Raw genomic sequence first — 23,002 nt, 5'->3', positions numbered from 1 at the left:
GGCGGCTTTGGGAAGGCAGAGGGGCATTTTCCCATGGATGGGGGTGTTTGCCATCGAAAGGAGTAAATCCTACGGTGTGACATGGCGCCCTTCTGTGAGTGTTTTTTCCCCCCAGGGACACTCCTGCCCCCCTGCCCGAGGGGATTCCCAGTGCAGAGCTGCCAGCCTCTGGTTACATGCCAGTGGGAATGTGGGCAGAGCAGCCCCTGCAAAGGATATTGCTTACCCTGATCCCCTGCAAGGCATGTAGTTGAGGGATTGCTGCTCTTTCCCACCTTCCTTGGATGTGTCTAAAGTCTGATTTCTTATTTTGTGTTCAAAATGCCTTTTTTTTTTTGATTGTTGGAGTGGCAGTGCTAGATGTGAGGTGCAGGATTTGGAAAGGTGTGGGTGGGTGTGATAAGCCCTCCTGAATCTTGCCCCGGGGAGTGATGCCCACAAGGAGATTCCCTTGGTTGGAGCAGGATGTGTGCCTTTACTGTGTGGTGCAGGTGCAAAACGCCTTGAAAATCCACATGGACTAAAACCCATGGAGCATCAACATGCTGTGTTAGGGGACCCTTGCTCTCCCAGGGGTCTTTGGAGTCAGCAGCAAGGGGGGAGATGGGGACCCTGGGTTGTTGGGAACAGTGTCCTGGGTGCAGTCAGTGACTTGCACCTACCTGTTCTCCTTGCTGGAGCCATGAAGTGCCGACAGCCCTGTTGATGGCTTCCAGCCCTCAGGGCTCTGCTGAATGTACTTTCTGTATGGAGATGGGGAAGAGGAGAAAACAGTCATGGCTTTTCCTTTTTTTTTTTTTTTTGTTTCATTTAAAGCTGTTTCTGTCTCAGTGTCAGAGAAAACTCATTCCTTGCTGTTGGCTCCTGGTGACAGGCAGAGGTGCCCACTGGAGCAGGAACGGTGCAGCACAGATGGCAGCATCTGCCAAGAAAAGTTACAAGCGAGGGTTTTAGGCACACATCTGCCCTTTGATCTTCTTTCTCCTTCACTTTTCTTTCCTTAGGCTGTGGGAGCAGATAGGCTGTGAGCCATGAATCCTTTTCCCAAGTCTGCTTCTCCTCTCTGATCCTTTGCAGGCAGGGCACAGAGGGATGAGGGAAGCAGGCATCTCTGTTTGGGCAGTGGTGATAGAGAGGAGCAGCACTTTCCCTCCTCCCTTCCTGAGTCCTTCTTACCCATCCTTAAGTTGCCTGAGAACACCCAGGAGGAGGATGGGGAACCTTTCTTCCAGTGACACAGAGAGGCATCACACAGTGTCCCTGCCCAAGCAACCCTCCCCAGATGTTTCCCCACCTCTGGAAGTCTCTTTGGTGCCAGCCACCATTGCCACCCTGTGACCACCTGTCCCCTTGTTTCCCATGCTGTGAGCCAGCATGGAAGTGCTTTCCTGATCATGGAGCAGACGAAAAGCCTCCACAACAACTCTCCCTCCACTTGTGGTGGCCATCAGCACCCAGCACCACTTGGCCTTGGTTTTGGCAGGGCAAAGGCTCTGTCCTTGCCTCTGTGTGCAGTTAGAGAAATGTTTTCGTCCTCAGACAAGAAGGGCTCCACCTTAAATTGAAAAAGGCCAAATTTTTGCTGGTATGAATCAGGGCTTCCATTTGTCAGGATTTTCCCCTGAAAGTTGGGAAACAAAACAAAACAGAACAAAAAAAAACCCCCTTGCTTCTGTGGGAAAGGAATGGGAAAATGGGAACACTAGGGAAATAACAAATCTTTTGCAATTTTCTTTCCGCAGACCTCATTGGTCTGTGCAGAGAACAAGAATGATTGATTGTAGGCTAAACTCAGAAAAATGAAATCCAGTGTGCCTGGCATTTGGGAAATGAGGGGGCATGGGTTGAATCCTGCTGCCACTGAGGTCTTCTGAGCTGCTTTTGGCTGGCTCCTTCAGAGATCACAGGAAAAAGGAGTCATTGAATGGTTTGTGTGGGAAGGACTTTCAAGTGCATCCAGTTCCACCCCTCCTGTGATGGTCAGGGACACCTTTCACTAGACCAGATTGCTCAAATCCCCATCCAGTCTGGTGATGCTGGTGTACACCCACCCTCCCTGTGCCCATCCCTACTGAGGATGGTTTCTGGGGAAGAATAAATCTGTTTGTGGGAAAACCACTGGGAAAATGGTAGTGTGTGTTTGGGAAAAACCAAGGTGAACTTGTGCTTGCCAAAGAGCATGGCCAGGCTTGTGTGGTTCCCCCAAAATTGATGGGTGAACCCCAAGACACAGAAGCAGGGGGGCTTTGTTCAGGCAGAGTTGAGTGCTGCTGTGTTTACTGTAAGGTATTGTACTTAAATGAGCAGGGCAGCTGGAGGGAGAACTTACAGAAGGGTTTTTAGGGTGGAAGCCAAAACAGAAGAAATAACATGGAATAAAATGTAACAAACTGCAGAAAGGCAGCACAATAGGAGCCAGGTGCTTTGATGCAAACAGCAGCTTTGGGTGTGTAACTGCAGGAGAGCAAGCTGGCTGCTGCTCACTCAGACCTCTCTGCTTCCTCATACCTGTGCCAGAGCCCAGGAAGGAGCTGTGGCTTTGGGACAGTCAGGGGAGAGGGGACCCCCACTGCAGGTGATCTCTGCATCTCCTTGCAGATCAAGATGGCAAGACCAAACATCTTAGGATCTTTTTTCATGGGTTAAATCATCTCTACTTCATTTCAAGGCTTTCTCAAAGAGTGATTTGGATGTGAACATTTCTTACTACAGGCAAAAATAATTGAATTGAGAAAGTCAGAGTGAGAGGCTGGGCAATTTCTTACCAGCACTGTAGACAGATTCAATATATTTTGGTGAAGGGTCTCAACGCTGTCTTGTCCTTCACAATTGTAAGCACTCAAACAGAAGCTTTTTCCGTTTTAACACATTTCTGATTTAAAATTCCCTCTTGGGCTGCAGCTTAGAGCGAGGTAAATTAGAGGAAAAAGCTGAGGAACAGTGGTGGCTTCAGTGCTTCTTAGCTGGTGAACATCTCCTTATAATTCCAGGGCTACAGCTGGTGCCAGCTTATACCCTCACTCAGGGGAGGGAAATCAGATTTGGAAAGAAAGATTAATTATTTTTTTTTTACAAGGGTATGTAGTGACAGGACAAGTGGGAATGGGTTTAAGCTGAAGGAGTCAGGTTTGGATTAGATATCAGGAGGAAATTTTTCCCTGGGAAGGTGGTGAGGCCTTGGCACAGGTTGCCCAGAGAAGCTGTGGGCAGTGTTCAGGCCAGGTTGGATGGACCTGGGATACTGGAAAGTGTCTCTGCCTTTGGAAGGGCAGGAATGAGTTGATCTTGGTGGAAGGGTTGGAATGAGTTGATTTTTGAGGTCCTTTCCAACCCACACCATGCCAGGGTTCTGTGACAGCTCTGGGGGGAATGGAGCCCACTGTGGCTGAGGCAGAAGCTGAGATAAGGGCTGATGCTGAAATGATATCAGTGGGCACTGGAATACACTGCTGGGTCCCTCCTGCACCTGCTCTGGCAGCACATGGAACCAGACAAGTCTTGCTGAGCTATGAGACAGCTGGACCACCACCCACAGGGGAAACCCACCAGTGGGACCGTGCATTTGTGGCTGGAGGGAGACAAGCAAGAACTCAGGTGGAGATCTGTGTGTAGACATCCCTGCAAGGCCGCCCAACAGGAGACATGGGAAGCAAGTCACACACTTCCCATTCACCCCTGGTCCACCTTATGAGGAACATGGGGACAGGCAACATCAGGAGAGTTACTGACTATCATCCTTCACCCTTCACATGACTTCAAGCGTTTTCCAGGAGTTGCTGGCAGTCCAATGTCAGTCTGGAGTAAAATTTGCCTTAATTTTCAGCAGGCTCCCATCCTCTTGCAGAGCTTGAGTGCTGCTGTAATTGGTGCTCTTGGAAGGAAAGCAGCAACAGCTCATTAGCAGCAATTAACACTCAGCTAGGGTCCCCCTCGGGCACTTAGTCAATGAGAATCTGGTGTGTGACACAGTTAATGTGAAAAGAAAAACCGAGGGGAGTCTGGAGAGCAAAGTGGGTAAGGGCAGAGCTGCTGGGCCTTTCATCTTGCTGCCCAAAGTAATGGCAGAAATAACCTAAGTGACAAAAGGAGGTGAAAAATGATGAGGTGTCTCCAGGCTTGGTGGCCTCTGCTGGGATGACCAAAGCTGTGATGTTAAAATGCACCTGATTAACTGGACACTTGATGGGCTTTAACGCAGGCTTAGCTGGCCTCCCTCCTGCGGCACTGGTGCTTAATTGGGTTAAGGCTGCTTGGGAGCCTCCTGCAGTTTAAGCCTTGCCTTCAAAAGCTGATCCAGATTAACCTCCCTAAAAGTCTCTGGTGGACAACCACAAGAAAGAAGGAATCACTCCGAGGTATCCCCAGGCACCTGAGCCTTGTCAGGAGATGTTCAGCTGAATGTCGTTGGACCTGAGAGCATGAAGGCTGTCAAATTGAGAGCAGGTGAGGCAGTGGGGTATCTTGGGGCCAGAGCTGACCTGCCTAGGCCTTAATCCCAATCCCAGATGGTAAAACAGCATTCCAATTAGCTGCTCCCTTCCCCTTCTTCCCCTGCTACAGGAAACCCTAGTAGGTCTTTCTTACTGTGAAAGAGGGCAGGAACAGGTAAAGTTATTGCAAAAGCTTTGCATACAACCTCAGGCCACTGATGCTGTTGCAGAGAACAGATTCAACTGTGTGGCAGTACCTGTCCTTGGTTTTCCTGCGTCTGGATTGAAGGCACTTGAGACAGTAGTCCATGTTCAGATTCAGGTGTTTATTATTTCTTATCAGTAAAACAGTCTCACTACTCTGAGTTGGGCAGCTTTTCATTAGAAGGCACAAAATGGCCAACAATCTCTTGTTACAAGGTCTTTTAAGACTAAACTATCCAATTAAGAACTGACACCTGGATTATTTTCCCTTTTTACCCAATAACTGATCCCACAGAGCCTGCAATGGGGACTTTTCTGCCCAATTACAAAATGCCACCCAAACCCATGAAGAAGAAACCCAGGATGACAGACATCCTGTGCCCTTCATCTTGCTTCCATCCACAACATACTAAAAATCCCAAAACCTAAATTTCTCACCAAGTGATGCACCTACACTGCTCTCTATAATCTATTGCACACTTTTGTGGATTCCAGTGTATCTTGAAGTCTGGGAAACTTTCTCCATGAATGAGGGTCAAAATCAGTGCACCCCAGAGCAGACAGAGAAATATTCCTGGTGCTCTGGATTTCCACTCAACTGGAGGTGGTGTCTGCTGCTTGTGGTGGTTGATTGTTTGCAGGGTGGATGGCAGCGTGTGTTTTCAGTGATTTTCACTGCCTGTGGAGTGGCAGAGGCTGTGTTGGTCCCATGAGGAATGCATGGCAAGGAGGTTCTCTGCTCAGAACCTGAGCTCTGGCTGCTTTTGAGCTCCCTGTGGCACCTCTTGGAGTCCTACTGGCATGTGCCCAAATATTGTCCTGCCGTATCCAAAAATCCTCAACTGCTGGGCTTGAGGCTTTAAAGTGATGAGGAGGGGAGTGCTTTGGAAGCACCAAAAGTGGCACTGGTGGGTTCACTGGCTTCTGAGCTTGCTGCTTCTAGTCTCTAGTACACTTGCTGGGACTGTGGGGGTGCAGTAGTAAACGGGATTTTTTTTCTGCAGCCTGATGGTTTGTTGGTGGATGCTTTAAAGTTTTGTGACTGCTTGGATTTGAGGTTATTGGAAAACTTCTCCTTTCCTTGTTCTCTCTCAGCTTTCCTATGAATTAACAGTTTTAAAACCTAGCAAAAATAGAGGGAATGTTTTTGGTAGAGCCCATTATATCAGGTGGGCAGGATATCTCCCAAGTCACTTGCTTGTGATGGGATTTGGAGGCTACACCCACGTAAAGGTGCCTCAGCCTACCCAGAGCCCTGGCTTGGGGGTGAAGACCTTCTTGGGGCTTTTGACCTTCTCAAAATGTTGGCTGGTATGGAGATAGATGTTCTCTGATTGGAGAGTATTTGGGATGTTACCCCTGCTTAGTTGCAGGAGCCCAGCAGTGGGATTTTGCTGCCAGTAGAGAGCACTTGGGATGGTGAGAAACTGCATTGCTGTGGCAGAGGAGGGGTTGGTGGGGCCTCCAGCATGGACACCCCCTCTAAGGGAGGCACACCAGGGCATGACTGAGCCCATCCAACTGTGGGATTGCAGAAATTACTTCTTTCCAGAGGGAAATAACTAAGTACTAAGGTGCTGCCATCCAAGGGCCTGTGCAGGCTCTGGGGAGCACTTTCCAGAGTGCTTTATGTGGTACCCTCTGGTGGGGTCAGAGCTCTGTTGTGTTACCCTGTGGGGCTGGAAGAGCAGCACAAGGGTGTAGAGGTGTTTAGCTGCAAGGGGAGGTTTCCCAGTCCCATCTGGTTGATGTGCACAAATCTTCCCTGCTTTTTTTTTTGGGTGCTAAATTAGGACATAAAATCACAATAATGCACTTCTTTTCTTGCCAAGGTAGAAAGCTCAGGGGTTAATTCCCAACAAGCCTCTGTGGGAGGATGAGTTTCACTCACTCCCAGCCTTCCTGTGAGCGCAGAGCTGCCCGGCAGCGAGTTCCTGGAGGAACCTGCTCGGTTCCCCGGGGGTGACCACATCTCTGTGGGAGAGGGAGAACATGATCTGCGTGTGAGCGAGGGCACAGCACCCCTGCCCCGTGGCTGTGGGCAGCCCGGGTGCTTTTGGGGAAAACATCTGTCCCAGATGTGAGCTATTGTTCTCGCAAACCCCGCCGACTCGGGGGCTCACTCGAGGGGGGCCGATTGTGTTGGGACGGCAATTGTGAAGGAACAGCGTGTGTCCCATGGCTGGGAGGGGTCACTCTTTGTTAGGCCTCCCCAGGGCTCCTCCTCATGCTGCTGTACCCTTGCCTGTGGGTGGGGGACCCCAGCGAGGCCCTGGCCAGGCCCGTGAGACCCCGGGAGCCGGGGTGGCAGGGGCTTGGCAGCCATGGGCAGGGACACCCGGCGGCCGGCGCTGACAGGGGCTCTGGGAGGATTCCATCTGCCTCGGGCTGGCAGCCTCAGCCACGGCCAGGGGAGTCACACTGCTCTCAGTGTAACACACTGCTCTTAGTTTGCCTTGGCCCAGCCACCACTGTTATTTAGGAAATCCAATTGCTCCCTTCCAGAGGGCAGTGGGGTGAGAGGGAGTGAGTCCAGCACCACCCAAACCAACTGAGATGGTGTGAAGCACAGGACTTGCTTTGGAGGTTTGAAGATGGATGAGGATGCTGAATGTTTGTGACTGTTGCCTCTCGAGGGCTGTGCTGGGGATGAGTGAGAGGCAGCCTTGGTTTTTGGGGTTTTTTTGTTTCTTTTTGCTGTTAACGTATGATTGTTACACTACAGAATTTCCCCAACGAATTATCTCATGTCCTTTTTATATCTGTGAGGAAGGCATTTTTAAAATACTGGTTTGTGCACTTTGTGCTCTGGCTGGGACACCCAGTTGCCTGGATCTAAAAAAAGTTGGAGGCTTGGGACTTGGTTTTACCCTAAAAAAAAAAATAAATATATGCATATGAAAAGCAAGCTGGAGGTGTTTGGCTTGAACAGATTTGTTTTCCTCTGTCTCAATCCCTTTCTCTACCAATATCATGGTTATAAGTTTTTGCCCTTCAGTGAGAAGTTTAGGGTGAATGTTTTGGATCTTGGACATTGCCATCATGGTGAAGAGTGCACAAGGAGGGGCTTATTGACCACAGGGCTGTGTGGTTCCTCTTCAGCAGTTAGCTTAATGCCCTGGGAGCATCATCCTTGCTCAGCAGATTGATCCACTGCCTGCCTGCTACAGCATCCTTATCCTGCCAGTGCCCAGGAATCTGAACTGAAGTGACAGGCCAGGGACTGGAAGGGTGGCACCCTGATCTTCTGCCACTCTTTTATTGCCTATGCTGCCCTGCTGGTGGATGGGGATGCCCATTGCAGCTGGCTGCAGGCTCGTCTGGCACCAGCAGAAATCCTTCCCCAACCTTGCAGTGTTTGTGGTGCCTTTTCTGGTGCCCTGCTTGTCAGTTTGAGGCTGGATGAAGAAGAGAGACTGATTTTTTTTTATTTTATTTTTAATTTTTTTCCCTCTCCTTATCACTTTGGCTGTTTCTGGAGATGGCCTCAAGCTCAGGGTTTTGCCTTTTGCATCCATGCAGAAACCAGTTTGTGGTCTGGCCCCTCTTTGCCAGCCATGCCTTCTGTCAGGAGGTGACCAAGCTGCCTCCTGATACACCTCAGTCACCTATGTTCAAAAGCCATAAGGCCTCCCTGAGCCAGGAACATTACTTTGTTTTAAGCAAAAAGTAAGATAACTGATTCACAGATCTGTTCTTGTAGCTTAGGTGGGACAAGGCTGATCTGTACAACCTTAGGCAAAAAAAGACCTGTAAAACTTTGTCCTGGCCCTGGGGTGTTTTTTCTCATTTTGCTTAGAAACAAACAATCCAGACAGAAAGGGAATCATCCCTGACTTTGTTTGGCTTGGAACATGCTCTAGAATAACTTGCCACTGTTGAGTTCTGCCTCCCAAAACCACACAGGGCTGCAAACATATTTCTCCATTTCCCCTGCTGCTTCTTGCTTGCCCTGTCTCCCACACTCTGTGTAACTCCAGCCAGCATTGGCCTTGCCAAAGGAAGGTGAGTGCTCACCCTGTGCTGTGGATAGCAAGTTCTCCCAAGCTGTTGGTGGGTGCTGGAGCTGGGATGCTGCCTCAGCTGGGCTTTGGAGGGCAAGGCTGGACTCCCCTCCTTCCCTGAGCTGCTGCTTCACTGCCTTTCTCCCAGGCAGAGCTCTTTTTCATCCCCTCCATGGTTCCAAACTGGATCTTTAACTCATTCTTTTGAGTTTTTTTGACTAACTCCCTGCAACTACAGCTCTTTCCGTGTTGTCAAGGATGATATCTCAGAGAAGCTGTGGCTGCCCCATTCCTGGAAATGTTTAAGGCCTGGCTGGACAGGGCTTGGAGCAGCCTGGTCTAATAGAAAGTGTCCTTGCCAATGGCAGAGGGGTGGAATGAGATGGTCTTTCAGGTCATTTCCCATGGAAGTGGGAGATGCCTTACTGGGGTGGAAGCAGGTGGGGAGCTGGAGTGTTTGTCTCCTTTGCTTATTCCAGTGATGGGGACAACAGAAGAAGCAACAGTCTGTGGCTCTGAACTCTCTTAAGTGCTGCTTCACTGGGTTTTTGAAGGGGAAGGTTAGAGGGATCAGGAGAACAGATGTCCCTTTGAAATTCGGGAATTTTCAGGTCCTTGAGTTTTTTTCTACTTTATTCTAAGGGATCTTGCCATGACCCTCACCCAACCCTGCTGTACTGCACACCTGTCCTTGGATCTCCTCTTTGTGGTCACTGAACCCACAGTTTGGTTTCAAAAATGTAAAAATCTTGAGCCTCTGTGTTCCTGCAGCCTCACAAAAAAGGCAGCCAGGAAGGAGCTGCTCCAGTGATGGGAAAAATGAGGAATAACTGCAGCCTTGTTCTTGGTAGACCTTGGAGAGCTTTTGGGGACGATAACCCTTAATACATGCCCTAGTTGGAGCAGGGGGGCTTCAGTCAGTGGAATAAATATCAGGGTTTAGTCTGTCCATTGCTTCTTAGCAATTAGTGCATTCCTTTGGAGTTTGCTCCTGTTGATGTCTTTGATATGTGTCAACCCCAGACAAACCGAGATTTCTGCCTGGGAATTTCCCTGAAGGGTTGTCAGCTGGGACCCTGTAGGTTGAGTTTTAACCCAAGAGTCTGAGGCACACATGTCTTTTGAGCTCCCAAGGAGTTGTCCTGTGAGCAATGGGTGCATCATCGGTGAGAGATGGTCCGTGCATGCTCCGCTCCCACCGTGGAAGCATCTGGGGCCCCGGCTGTTCTGAGAGCTCTGCATCATTGCCTGGTCTAATGAAAGACATCCCCAGACCCTCCTGGGGCTCAGATGGGCCATGTGCTTCAGGATGATCTCAGCCATGAGGAAATGGTGAGCCTCTCCGAGCAAGAGATGGCCGTGATTCACTCGGATAGAAATAGAAAAGCCAAGCACGCAAATGGAGACTCCCTATTGACCAGGTTCCTGCCATTTAAATGGGTTTTTACTACCTATTCCAGTATTCATTTGAAAATCACATGCATTTACTCATACACACTACAATCAGATTGTTTTTAAGCCATTAAGGCCCATTGGGTCAATAACCAGCATTTTCAAAAATCTATTAAATTCCCATTTCCGTGGAAATAGAGCTTTTACAATTGATCATGGCTACTGACTCCCATTAAAATAAACCCTAAATGCTATCAACTCCCCCAAGATGTAGAGCACTAAAAGACAGTTTGCCAGGCCAAATTTATCCCAGGGGGAAGTTGATGGCCCATTATGCTTAAGCAACATGAGAATTGTCATATAAGTCAGGAAGTTTATGGGACTTGCATGGATTTGTCTTCCCTGAGGGGTGAAAAGGGAAGGTTCATGGGTTGAATGACTAGTGCTAACACAAGCTCAAAGCCAGACTCCTGTAGATTTTTGGGATCATTTAGCCTATTTTGAATTAAATTTCAAGTGTGTCTAGAGTTTGGTTGTTTGGCAGAAACAAATGATGCTTTAGGGCTGAAGTGCTGTAAGAAATGCTCAATTTGTGGACCAAACGGTGGCACAGGGTTTTCTATGTTGATTAGGTCTGCCCAGCAGAGGTGCTCCAGCCCTCTGATCACCTCTGTGGCCTCCTCTGGTCTCACCCTGACAGGTCCACATTTTCCTTATCTTGGTAGCCCTAAATGCTGCTCTGGACCACTGCAGGTGGGGTCTCACAAGAGCAGAGTAGAGATGAATGGGCAGTGGTTTCCAAGACATGCACCAAGGTTGGGGGAAGAGCAGTGCAGAGGGAAGGGGTTCCACATCTTGGCTTGGCAGAGGAGCATGGGAGCTTTGTGCTGCAGCTGTCCTTTCAGATTAGGGCTTTGCTGCTTGCCCTCTCTGAAGGCAGCAGCAGCTCTCGGGCTGCAGGCTCGCCGCCGGCGTCAGCCCGAAGCTGCCGTGCCCCTTGCAGGAGAGGTCAGGCAGTCCCTGCAGAGCCAGAGGCCAGGCTTCCCTTGTTTGTCTCCCTTCATGCCTCCTTCAATCAGCTTCAATCTGCTCCCTCCCACAGCCCTGGATTTCTCTGCTGTGTGTGCCTGATCCAGCACTCCTTCCTGCTGCTGTCTCCCCAAGACCTCTCTTGTTGGGGATGATGGCTGTGCTATGGGGCCATGTCTTGATGCTGCCGTGAGGCCACTCGTGGAAAAGACACCCCTTCCCTTCCATCATGGATGGTATTTGTGATGGGAGTGGAGGAGGCAATGGAGTGAATTGGTCCTTTCCTCCCTAAGAGAGTTTAATCTGAGGCAGGTGGAGAGGAGCGTATGGGTTCCTGTTCCTGGGTGGAATGTAGACAGCTGTCCCTAGAGCAAGTGTTGTGAGACTTTCTCTTACAATGGGCTCTGTGTCAGGCAGCAGGACCACTTGGGGTTATTGGTGCTTGGCCTTGGTGCTTTTTGCAGAGCAGGACTGACTCCTCCAGGAGCTTAGGAGAGAATGACTACAGGTCTAGCCACAACCATCAGCTTCAGCTTTTTTTTTTTTTAATTTTCTTTTTTTTTTTTTGGAAACTGAAAAGCAACTTGAACATAATGCTGGTATCTCAGTCCCAATGAGTATGTCTCAAAAAAACCCCCCTTATTTCCTCCAAAGGTATGCTAGGGCTGGTGGTAGGTCAGTACTATCTGGGAAGCCTACACAGACACATAGAGATGTGCTGGGATTCCCAGCACAGCCATCCCCAGAGGCCCTTGGACAGGCTGTGGTGCCCATTATGTGCATGGCAGCAAGCAGCTGAGTGAGGCAGTGAGCCAGCCCTGCCCTCAGGGTGCAAATATCACAAACCCAGTGTTTTTCTGTGATCCAAGCATTTGATGCACATGTGCCCCCCGTTGGCACTGGTGTCCTGAGGGTGCCCACTATGGTGTGAGAGCACAGCTGGGGGTTAACCTCTCCTGAGGCTTATTCTCATGTATTCAGCACAAGTGGGGGACCATCCTCAGTTCAGACCCTAAAACATGAGTACCAACATGCAACCAGCCTTAAAAATGATCTCTGCCCTCTTGCCCTGCGTGTAAGCTGTCAACAGAAGTATAACAAGATGCAGAGAGGAAAGCAGCATGTGGTAGAAAAGCAAACAGTCTCTGGGCAGGCTGATAGGGAGGAATTAACACAGCTTTCCTCTAAAGCCAGGTGTCCTGCTCTGATGCCAGAGGCAAAGACAACTCCTTGATGCCTGACTGTGGCTTTGTTCTGTGTCAAGGAGAACTTTGAATGTATGGAAGTCAGCTGTGATGATTGTGGAAGTCCTGTCAAATGCCTCTGAGTCAAGATCAGAAGGGCTGTCTCCAAGGGACTTACTACAGTAGGGATATGCCATTGACCTCCAAACCAAGATGATAAGGCCAGCAAAGCAATATTTGAGTAATTTAAGCTCTGAGTCATCAGAACTTTGTTCTTCTGGGTGACTTCAATTACCCAGATATCTGTTGGTGGGATGATACAGCAGCTCACAGATCATCCGTAAGTTTCCTGGAATGTGTGTAGAGGACTGCTCCTCGCACAAGTGTTGGATGTGCCAGCCAGGAATGAGGCACTGCTGGACTTGCTACTCCAATCATACCTGGCTTGTAAGAGCTTGGCTAGTGATAGTCTTGCCTGCAGTGATCACAATATTGTGGATTTTGGATTCTGCTGCAGTGCTGGTGCTTAGTGCTAAGACAAAGGTTTTAGATTTTTGAAGAGTAAATTGCAGCTGGCTCAAAGCTCAGTTGGGAGGGATTCCCTTCCATGCAGGCTAAAGGAGTGAGTGCTGGGAGTTTTCAAGAGCACTCTCCTAGAACCCCAAAAACAGTTCATCCCCTTTAAAGGTAAGATAACCAGGTGGGAATAGGACTTTAGAGAGAGGACAACCCAATGAAACAAGTGTTTCATTGTGATCCTTGTTCACCCTCTCAGACATCTCTGCAAGTACCCTATCAGCTGTTTTCCAGTCCTTCTCAATCCAAGGTGGCATTTGCCCTGCAAATGTATTACATCCACTGAGTTTTATCTATGAATATTTTATTTCTGCACTCTTCCCGTTTGCTTTTTGCCCCCTGCTCTATATTCCTACATCCCACACTTTTGGAGTTGGGACTTGCCACCTCCCCAGTGGTCCCACTGTCGTCCACCCAGTCCCACTGACACTTCAACCCCCATCCAACTGCCACCTTTGTTTTTTTGGTTTTTTTTCTTTCTTTTTTTTGTCTTTATCTTGAGCTCTGCTCCACTACCATGTAGTTAAACTTGGAATAGAGGTAGGGACCATACTGTAATTTTGTCCAGGGATGCGTCTCAATTACACTGAGCTTCAGCTCCTCAGCAGATCTGCTTCTTTCCTCTTTTACCCTTATTTCTAAAAGGATCTTTAACTCTTTGTTTTACTGGAGTCAGCTTCATTTCAGGGAATTCCATTTCCCTGACAGCTGTGATGCAGCAGTGTCTGCTGGTCAGTCCTGGTTTTCAATTCTTCACTCAAGACCTGTGTTCATCCCTCATTTAAGTTGATCTGAATCCACTCATTACAAGTAAGGCCAAGTTTTCTCTCTCTCATCTGCTTTTTCATAATTTGTGCGCTGCTTACCAAAACCAGGTCTAAAATAGCATTGCCTTTGGCTGATTCAGTGATGATTTAGTGAACAATCTTTTAGCCAACACTTCCAGGAATATCTAGGCCATGCCATTGTTAGCAGCACTTATTTTTCAGCCTATCTCAGGGCAAAATGCCCTGCAGGCTTTCTGGTCTAACACTGATGTCAATGTATTTCTTTCCCAAATCTGACCTCAAGAAAAGTTGCGTACTGCCCTCTGACGTAACAGAGCTGTGTGCTAGCAATCTGCAGCCCTCTAGCTCCCTTTCCCCTGTAAATAAATCTGTTGTGGAAGGGTCACAGCGTTGAACTACAAGGTGTCTTTTTGATCCCATCTGCAGCTTTTGCCAGTGCAGCTCTCTGACCCTTCAGCATCTGCTACTGCTTCAGTCCCATGCTCACACATGGAGGTTGAGAGCTATCTCTGAATCCAACAGGAATGGCTCATTCAAGAGGGAGCCTCCTGGTCCTGAAGGATCCTGTTTTGCCCTCTCACCCTCTTTGGCATATTGATACTCAGCCACCCATGCAAAACTTTAATTGTCCTGCCAGTGATGGCTGCTCTTCTACTTGTGCTGCCAGTGCCTCAGAGGTGGATTTTTCCAGGCATGTCCGAGAACTGTGTGATATCCTCATCCCTTGTGGACTCAAATGCTCTTTGGCTGGAGTCCAGCACCCAGTGAAGTTGATGAAAGGCTCCTGAGCACTACAGAGGGTATTATTCCAGCAGTGTTGTGCTTCCCGTGATCCCAGGGGAATGTCTGGCTCTTTCTCAGCCTTCCCTTCCCATCTTGCATGTGTTTTGTATCTGGCTGTGTTACCAAAGCCTGTCCAGATGAGAGTCATTTGGATGTTACTGCCTTGTCAAGTTGTCATGATGCTGGCAGAGAATGTTTGTGGCGTACCAGCAGCGTGCTGGACTGGAGTCAGAGCTCCCAGACATGGTCATGGGGATGCAAATAGTCTCAGTAAGTACAGAAGGACTTAAAAACACAGCATCCCCCCAGCTGTTAATGCCAGAACTTTTGGGGCAGGTAAAAGTGTGCCTCACCCAGAGTGTGAGGCAGCTGCAGTTATGAGAATGACCATCAGCCTCATGTAGAAGCAGAGCAGGTAACTCATCTGGGCTCGTCCTCTGTGCCAGGGCCACACCGTGTTTATGCTGTGCTGGTGGGCTTTGTCTGCCTGTGGCAGGCAGGAAGGGGGGCACGGCTGAGGTGTGATGAGAACAGGGATGAGGGTTCCCAGGTCCTAGCAAGGAAGATTCATTTATGTAAGCAGAGAGCCCAGGTGTGGAGCCCCACCTATTTAGACCCTCTGCTGAAGATTCACCATGAAGAGGAGTCCTTTGGTGGGCCAGAATGGAAGATATCCACGTTGGCTCACCATCTGGGGGAGCATCTCCCTTCACAGATGAATTTAGAGAGTCTGCTCTCCCAAAATGTTCGCACCATTTGGATCAGCACCTGTCTTCATGGACTGAGCCGTGGTTCAGAGATAAGGTTGCTGTGTTTGTCATTAACCCTTTGCAGCCTTGGCGAAATGTTTTGCTCACATGCTAAAAATGTTATTGGCAGACTGGTGCTCATTTCTGGGAAGTCTGAGGGATTCCTCATTTGTCAAGCAGAGGTTTGGGGGAAAAGGGAGCCTCTCTGCTTGCAGGAAGTAGGAAGAGGAATTTCCTTGCAGTGGTTGAAAAACATGAAAGCAGAGCCAGGAATCCCCTGTGACTTCTTTAGGCTGTATGGTTAGCTGGAGCTGGCTGGGTCTCAAGTATTTTCCAGTTGTCCATGGAGGGCACTTGGACAGCTTCCACCCAACCCCACTCCCACATCCCCTCTGAAAGGTCTACAGGGAAAAGACTCCTATTTTTGAATTGCAGTGGAATTCCTGTGGCATTACATGCTGCACCCTTTGCAGTACCCAGAGAATTCAGTTTGATTTGTGGTACTGCAGGGGGTATGTGCTGGCTTTGCTTTTCATTTGGAGGTGCCATCTTTTGTGTTTTGCTCATCATGGCCACTGTGGCCCCAAGGCTTCCTGTTATGGTGTAGTTGTCACTAAAAAGTGCCACTCTTGCCCCTCTTCTCCCACATCAGGCTTGTTTGACAGCTTGACTATGTTTTCTGCTGGCAGATCCTCTCCTCTCTTCCACTTACCCACCAGCAATGGTCCTGTTGTTGCTCCCAGGGACTTGTGCTGGAAAAGCTGCAACAGCTCTGTCTCTCCTGGGTACATCAAGTATATCCTTTGACCAAGCCAGCTTAGAGCCTGACTTACAACCATGGTTAGGAAGGTGTTGTCTCCCCCGTGGTCAGGACAAAAGTTTCCAGAAAAGCATAAGAAAACAATGTGACTTCTCCAGGGAAGTCTGGGATCACAGGTGGAGTGCGATTTGTCAGCTGCTCAGAAAGGGAGCTTTGGTTTTTAGACTTTAATAAGGTAAGGTCTAGTGCAGTGAGAGCTTACCATGCAAATCTACTGTCGTTTGATGACTTTCCCCCTTGGTAGGAAGGGGTGACACAGGGAAGATGGAGCAGGACTCCAAGAAGACAATTGTCAGGAAGCAATGGACACAATTGGGTATGTAAGAAATTTGGATTAGATATTAGAAATTATTTTTAACTTGAGGATGCTTGAATAAGTTGCCCAGAAAGTTTGGGAATCCTCTGTCCTTGTGGCTGTTCAGGCCCCAGATGACCTTGAACAATGCGATCTAATTAGATCTGGTTTTGAACAAGGAGGTCAGAATGGCCTGTGGAGATCATCTCTGATTGCAGTGGAGTCTCTGATTCTGCTGTTCTGTGGTGACAGTCACTAAAGCTGCTCCATCTTCTTTTCCTTTTTCCAGCAGCAAGAAGCACCAGAGGCCCCTCATTGACAGCCCCTCATTATGTCCCATACAAGTAAAACAGGATGCAGTGTGGTGCCTTAGTGTCAGGTCATCAAACAGTGTCATTCAGCAGAACTTCGTATCTTTATATAGCCAGTATCACCTGTTGTAAGGGAATCCACCATTTCTGGGCTCACCCCTTCAAATACCATTGTTTTGGATGGTGTTCATTCCCATACTCATGTCTAATAATGTCATTCCATAGCCCTCCCATCCCTAATCTCTCTCTACTGTTGCACATACTCGTCTTGCAAGCTTCACTCTTCCAGGGCTGCAAGTGCTCCCCCAGCCCCAGGTGGCATCACCACACAGCTGGCTGCTCTTGGATGCCCCTGGAAAAACATTGACTTTGAATCTGGCAAACCTGATGTCCCATCTCTATCTCTTCTGTCCTCTGCCCTGTTCTTTGGGGTTGGTTTGTGTTTTGCTTCTCAGTGGACAGCTGTACCTTCGTGTATCCATCTGTCCTTCCTTTGTGCTTCCATGTTGGGTTGCAGTGCCCATTCTGCTGTAAATATCACCTAGTTTGGAATACTCTAGTCTTGTAGGCATTGGAAAATGATTTGGGAAGCAGAGGAGAGTGCTGTCATTTAGGCTGGTGAAGACCAAAGGCTGCTCTGCCTTCACCTCGGTGAAAATCACAGAAGCAGAGAAGGAGAGGGAGAGCCTAACCTTAGCAGGAAGCAGAAGGGTCAGATGCCAGCTGGATGCTCCTTGTCTGACCTGAAGATGCCAGCAGGAAATGTAGTTTGGGGGGAATTGGAGTTGCCCATTCTAGAATTGTTCTGCTCACATCTTTGGGGATGTTAGCAGGATATTTGTGCTTTCTGTGCCATAGCAGGTGAAATTAGGGTCCTTTCTTCTCCTTGCCTGTCCAACCCACCTGAACAGCTCTCAGTGCTGGAGCTGCTCCCTCTAACCCTTACACATCCCTGAACCATCCAGATCTCTCAATGGAGGAAATTAGTTATTTATAATTGAGCCTTGACAAAAAATGTTGCTAATGTCAAGGGAATGGCAGGCGACAGCCAGAAAAACATCATGTCTCCAGAAGAGGGACTGCAGGAATATCCCTCTGAATAGGGCTGACGTTGGCTCTTGGAATTTGGACAGCCTGGAAGGCTTTGGGGCTATTTTTCCGAGATATCATAGGTCAGGAATTGATGCTATTTTTAAGTCTGTGTCCCCCGAGCAGCTTTGATGAGTGAAGGAGACTTTCTCTCCCCCCTCCCCCTCCTTATGCTCTATTTCTATGAAATTTTTGTTTCTATTCCTTCCGAGTCATGCCACAAGTATGTCCTTCAGGTCTGTTTATCCTTCTCACTATCTATTCCTCCCGGCCTGCTCCCGTCTTGGTTGGGTTGGAGGGGTGGCGTCAGCGTGGCGCGTGTCTGGGATGCTCAGGCGAGACATCACAGGGAAGGGATCAAGTTCTCCTAATTTGTCCTTTCCGGTGGGGAGAGTTTTCTCTCCACAAGCTGATGTGGCTGGGGAAAGTGTTCTGGGAATGCTGCTTTGTGGTGGGAGATCTCGGGCCTGGTGAAGACAAGCTGGTCATCTCATCTCGCCACATAGCCCAGCCAAGATCTGTCTGAAGTAACTGAATCTTCGGAGCTCCTGGGAAGATGGGTGAGATGCCTCCAGCCTGGGATGGTCTTTTGGCGCTCACTGGTAGGAGAGAGGCAGCCAGAAGACCCTGATTATCTGACACCTCCCAAGTCAGCAGTGGCTTTTGAAAGCCTCTGCTGTTTCAGGTCCAGGGAAATAGCCCTTGGGTTTACCCAGCTCTGTTCCACATGCCACCCTGCTCTAGTTTATTTCTGGAATCCTTTATTTTTTTCATTTTTTTCTCCTTCTCTTCAATTTGCTGTAGCAACCTCTTCCTTTCTAAACAAGCCTGTTGGTGTAACAGCTTGACTAGGGATCTTGCCATTTCAAACAAGAAAGGAAAGAGGTTTCCTTTCTCACTTCGCATGCCTTCTTCCCCTTAGCCCATCCTCAGCTCCATCCTCCTGTCTGTCATCCCATGTAGTGAGGAATGCACTAGTGGGCATCACTGCTGAAGGATGCCACCAGAAGCAGCTTGTTCAAACAGAGCTGGTGTTCCTTCATGGTGAGCCCAGTGTAAAGAAGCAGCTGTGCTCCCTTCATAATCTCTCCACGCAGCTCAAAGATGCCAGTTGCTCCTGGAAGCATGGGAATAAGTGAAATGCTTTCCGCCACCTTAATGTTGCTGTTGGCCTCCTGCTGCAGGTTTAGTCATTCTTATGACATATTTCCACAATGGTGTGTTTCCATCATCATTCCACAGTGATGTATTTAAAGCCTTTCCATGAGTTGTTTTATTTTTTTTCTTGCTCAGAATCTCTGAAATGAATGGCTTCACAAACTGTGGGCCAGGGTCTTCAAGTTTTGAAGACTTAGAGACAAGTCATAGAAATGTGGGGACAATGTCTGCTACCTGTCCTAAGCCTGTCTCAGCCCATGAGGCGAATGGCACAGATGGTGGAAATGGTAGTGCTTAATTTATAGAATCATAGAATATCCTAAGATGTAAGGGACCCGCAAGGATCATTGCAGTCCGTTTAAAAGGGTACCTGGCATTTGCAGCACAGTCCAAGACCTTATAATTCCATTTGCTATTATTATTGGAATTATTATTGCTGATATTAGGTTAGACTTTGATTGTTTTGCATAGCTGAGGACATGAACTCCCTAAAGACCAATGCTGGGACTGTTGATGTTCTGGTGAATGTGATACAGTCTTTTGACCTGTGCAGAAACACTCACATAGAGGGAAGAGTGAAACCTAAATTTCCTGACTGCTACCCACCTCTCCCAGCCCATTACCTTCCTGTGGCCTTTAGAAATGGATGTCTTGGATATCACATTCCTGTGTTTTTTCAACTCTTTATTCCCAGCTCTGAAGAGAGGAGGAGAGACAGCCAGCAGTGTTGTCAGGAGACTTTCCCCTTTAAACTTGCCCTTTGATGAATCTGGCTCCAGAGATTACCCTCTCCTCATTAAGCTTATTTTGGGAAATCTTGTTTTTTCCTCTGCTGGCTCCTCTAGACATCCCAAACCTCATCTGAAAGATCCAGATCATGAGTAGAGGGGGCAGTCTTCTCCAAGGTCCATTTTGAGCAGAGCTGCAAGAAATGTTTTTTAGTTTCTTTTTTTTTTTTTCTTTGAGCATGTTCCAAGATACCTTTTGCTCATACTCTTCCTTGTGCAATTCCCTGGGATGTGTTTTGATGAGAGATGTGCCTATGCACTGCTGGGACACCCTTGTTTTTACCACACACTGCCGTCCATAGATAGACTAGAGAAGCTGGAGAAGACACTTCCCAGCCCCAGCTGACAAACCCTCTCTGCTCCCAACAGTAAGGTGTGATGTTCATTCCTGTCTTGCCCTGTATCAGGGGCAACCCCTGAAAAACCCTTGTTAGAAGCAATTGGAGTTCTGGATTAATTCTTCTCTCCTTGCAACTCAAACTCCACTTTTCTGATGCCAAACCCCCTCTCTTTTCCCTCGCAGGACCAACCTCTGCATTTGCTTCCTCCTCTCATATTTTCTCCTCCTGTTTTATCATATTTTATTACTTATTCTCATATTTTGTGTGGCTTCTTTTGTCACCGTGGTTGGAAAGCCTTGTCTGGGATGAGAACTCACCAACAAAGCCACTGTAATGAGCAAAACTTCTCCAGGCTTGCATGAGTGCCTTCCACCCACACCCAAACCCCTCACTACATGAACTTGCACCTTACAGAGCAGAGTTTGCAGTGTCACGGGACATCCTGTGGAAATAGAGAATATTTCAGTGCTTTAACACGCTCTTGGTTTCAGAGTTGAGGATGTCTCCAGGTCTGGTCCAGACACTTTTCCCTGGGAAACAAAACTCACCAGCCCAGGTTCCTGATGGCAGATTGCAGGAGACACTTGGCACTGTCAAAGCAGCCCGAGTTGGCACTGGTGGCAGCTTGGGTCAGGGGAGCATCCTGTTTTCTGTTCCCCTTGGGATGCCTGTTGCAGCTGCAGTGTGCCTGGAGCTCTGGGCTTTGTGGTTTTCAGAACCGTAGCAGACGGCCAGCCACTCAGCACCACAGGCCCCTAACACCAACACTGCCCCTTTTCCCTGGGAAACAAAACTCACCAGTCCGGTTTCCTGATGGCAGATTGCAGGAGCCACTTGGCACTGCCAAACCAGCCCAAGTTGGCACTGGTGGCAGCTTGGGTCGGGGGGGCATCCTACGCAATGCGGAATTTCAGGAGCCAGCCGGCCACTCCGGGCCAGAGACCCCCAAACACCAATGCTCCATTGTAGGATGTCTGTGAGTGGCTCCCACTTTTCCTCCTCGCTCTGTTTGGAATGTGTGATGAATATTTCCTCTCTTTTGACCTTTCAGGGCTTACATGAGCGTGAAGGAGCTGAAGGAGGCTCTGAAGCTGAACAGCACCCATTTCCTCAATATTTACTTCGCCAGTTCGGTGAGGGAAGAGTTGGCTGGTGCTGCCACTTGGCCGTGGGACAAAGAGGCCCTTAGTCACCTGGGTAAGTAACTTATCCCATTCCTGGGGTCTCAGATTTATTGGTTTTCCTCTCTCTTCCTCGACTTGGCAAATAGAGGTGGATGTGCTGTGCCTCAACATTGCGTATGTTTCATGCGAAGGTCACGATAACAGGGTTTGGGTGTTCCAACAGCTGCTGCTGTAAGGAAAAGAGCTGCCTGTTCTCTGAATCCATGTGGTAAGGTTGTGAGATTACCCACTGACAAGGGGCTTCAACATTGTTATGAGAAACTTTTGATGGTGAAGGTAGTGGGGACTACAGGTTTACCATAAGTGCAGGTTCTGGAGAGAGTTCTAGACTCACATTTGGTTTCTCCTGGACCTTCCAGGTCTATCTTTTAGGATTCTGGAGACAGTGCACTTCACTCTGCAGCACATAATAGCAAACAGATCCAAACCAGAAGTGTCAGTATTTTCAGAGCTGAGATGGCAGATTTGAGCAGCTCCAGGGCTGCCCAGGCAGCAGCCAGAACTGGCCACTTCCGAGGCCAGCTGCAAGTGTGTGGATAACTATCAAATTTTACTGTGTTTTTATAACTTGGCCTACTACCTGCTGGAGGCAAGGTTCTCCTTGGCCTCAGAGGATTCAGGGTGGACCCTTAAGGTCATCAGTCCTCGTAGGCTGCAGAAGAGCCAAAACGTCTACTGGTTCCCTAGAATGTGGTTGTTTTGCGCATTTTCTGCTATTTCTGTTGTTTCTCTTTTTCCTGCCTCTCCTACCACCTCTTCAGTTGTTGGAGTTTTCTGGCAAAGCCCTTTACACTTTGCAGTCAAAGTGTCTAAAGTGTTTCTCAATAAGTAACTGGAAATAATTACTCCTGACACCTGCACAGCAGACCTAGACCTTCTGCTTTTACAAGTGCGTGATGTTCGACCCTGAAAAGTTTTATACTGCTGTTAAAGACCTGTCTCAAAGTTCCTTTGTGCCAGTTTCCCTCCCTCAATGAGTTTCAGGGCTGTTTTTTCAATAGCATATTGCTACAGCTGCTTGTTGAGGAAGGCAAATCTCCATGAAATTTATTCTTTCAGCTTCCAGAAATCACTTCCAAGGCTCAGCTTGACAATCATCTGACTGCAGCAAGTGCTTCAGCCACACACATTCCCCTCAGACCTCTCCCAATGGCCTGCAAGCCGTTGTACAGAGGGGTAATTGGGGTGACTGGTCTCATCAAAAGCCTGCGTTTAGCTCCAGTCTCTGAGCTTGTGTCCAGCCAGGGACATGAGAAATGGCACCATCTGCAAATGCTGGATCAGGGCTTTAGTGTGGAGGTTCAGGGGAAAAGGGGTGTTGTCTTGACTCTGGTGCCAGAGCTGTGAAGTATGAAGCTGGATCTGAACTTCTTTGTGTCTCTGGCATGAACTGAAGACTTTGGTTCAAGACTGTCCTTGGTTTTAGATTTAATGAGCTGGGGAGGGCGGGTGGTGGACTCTGTTCTCCTTAAACAGCGAGCTGCACCACATCATCATTTGCTTTGTACCATGCACAATGTATATTATTGTCCCACACAGAAGAAACTCAGGACTGAGGAGGCCATGAATGTGTGGCTTTTGACAAAAGCTCTCACAAGAGGCTGATGGAGAATTTGAGTAGATGTGAAAGGAAAGCCGTGAGTAAAGACAAGGAAAAGCCTTGGGAGGAGTTAATGGCAGTTTGTGAAAAATTCCTGAGCTTAAGGACCTAGCTATGGCCAGGGGTGGAGACAGGTCTATACACAAGAGAGGGGTCTGTGTCCAAAAAGACAGACTCCTTTCCTTGTGCTGAATCTTGCTAATCTCCTCTCTATCGTGACCTTAAAATATTAGGGTCAGCACACAAGACCTGCACCCCTCATACCTGTCTGCTCTCA

At 48.5% G+C, this 23,002-nt stretch overlaps 1 protein-coding gene across 1 annotated transcript in view; it reads left to right on the top strand.

Moving 5' to 3' along the window:
• Nucleotides 1-23,002, top strand: part of PAPPA2 (pappalysin 2) — a 91,941-nt gene that overhangs the window by 10,055 nt on the left and 58,884 nt on the right. The window contains exons 4-5 of the mRNA XM_031064144.1: nucleotides 20,762-20,906; nucleotides 20,993-21,138. Of these exons, the coding sequence (XP_030920004.1) occupies nucleotides 20,762-20,906; nucleotides 20,993-21,138 (291 nt within the window). The remainder of the gene's footprint in view (nucleotides 1-20,761; nucleotides 20,907-20,992; nucleotides 21,139-23,002) is intronic.

The sequence above is a fragment of the Geospiza fortis genome, unplaced genomic scaffold (genome assembly GCF_000277835.1).
Source record: "Geospiza fortis unplaced genomic scaffold, GeoFor_1.0 scaffold399, whole genome shotgun sequence".
Classification (NCBI taxonomy): Eukaryota; Metazoa; Chordata; class Aves; order Passeriformes; family Thraupidae; genus Geospiza; species Geospiza fortis.
The sequence above is the reverse complement of the archived record's forward strand: the minus strand, read 5'-3'. Positions and strand labels throughout refer to the sequence as shown.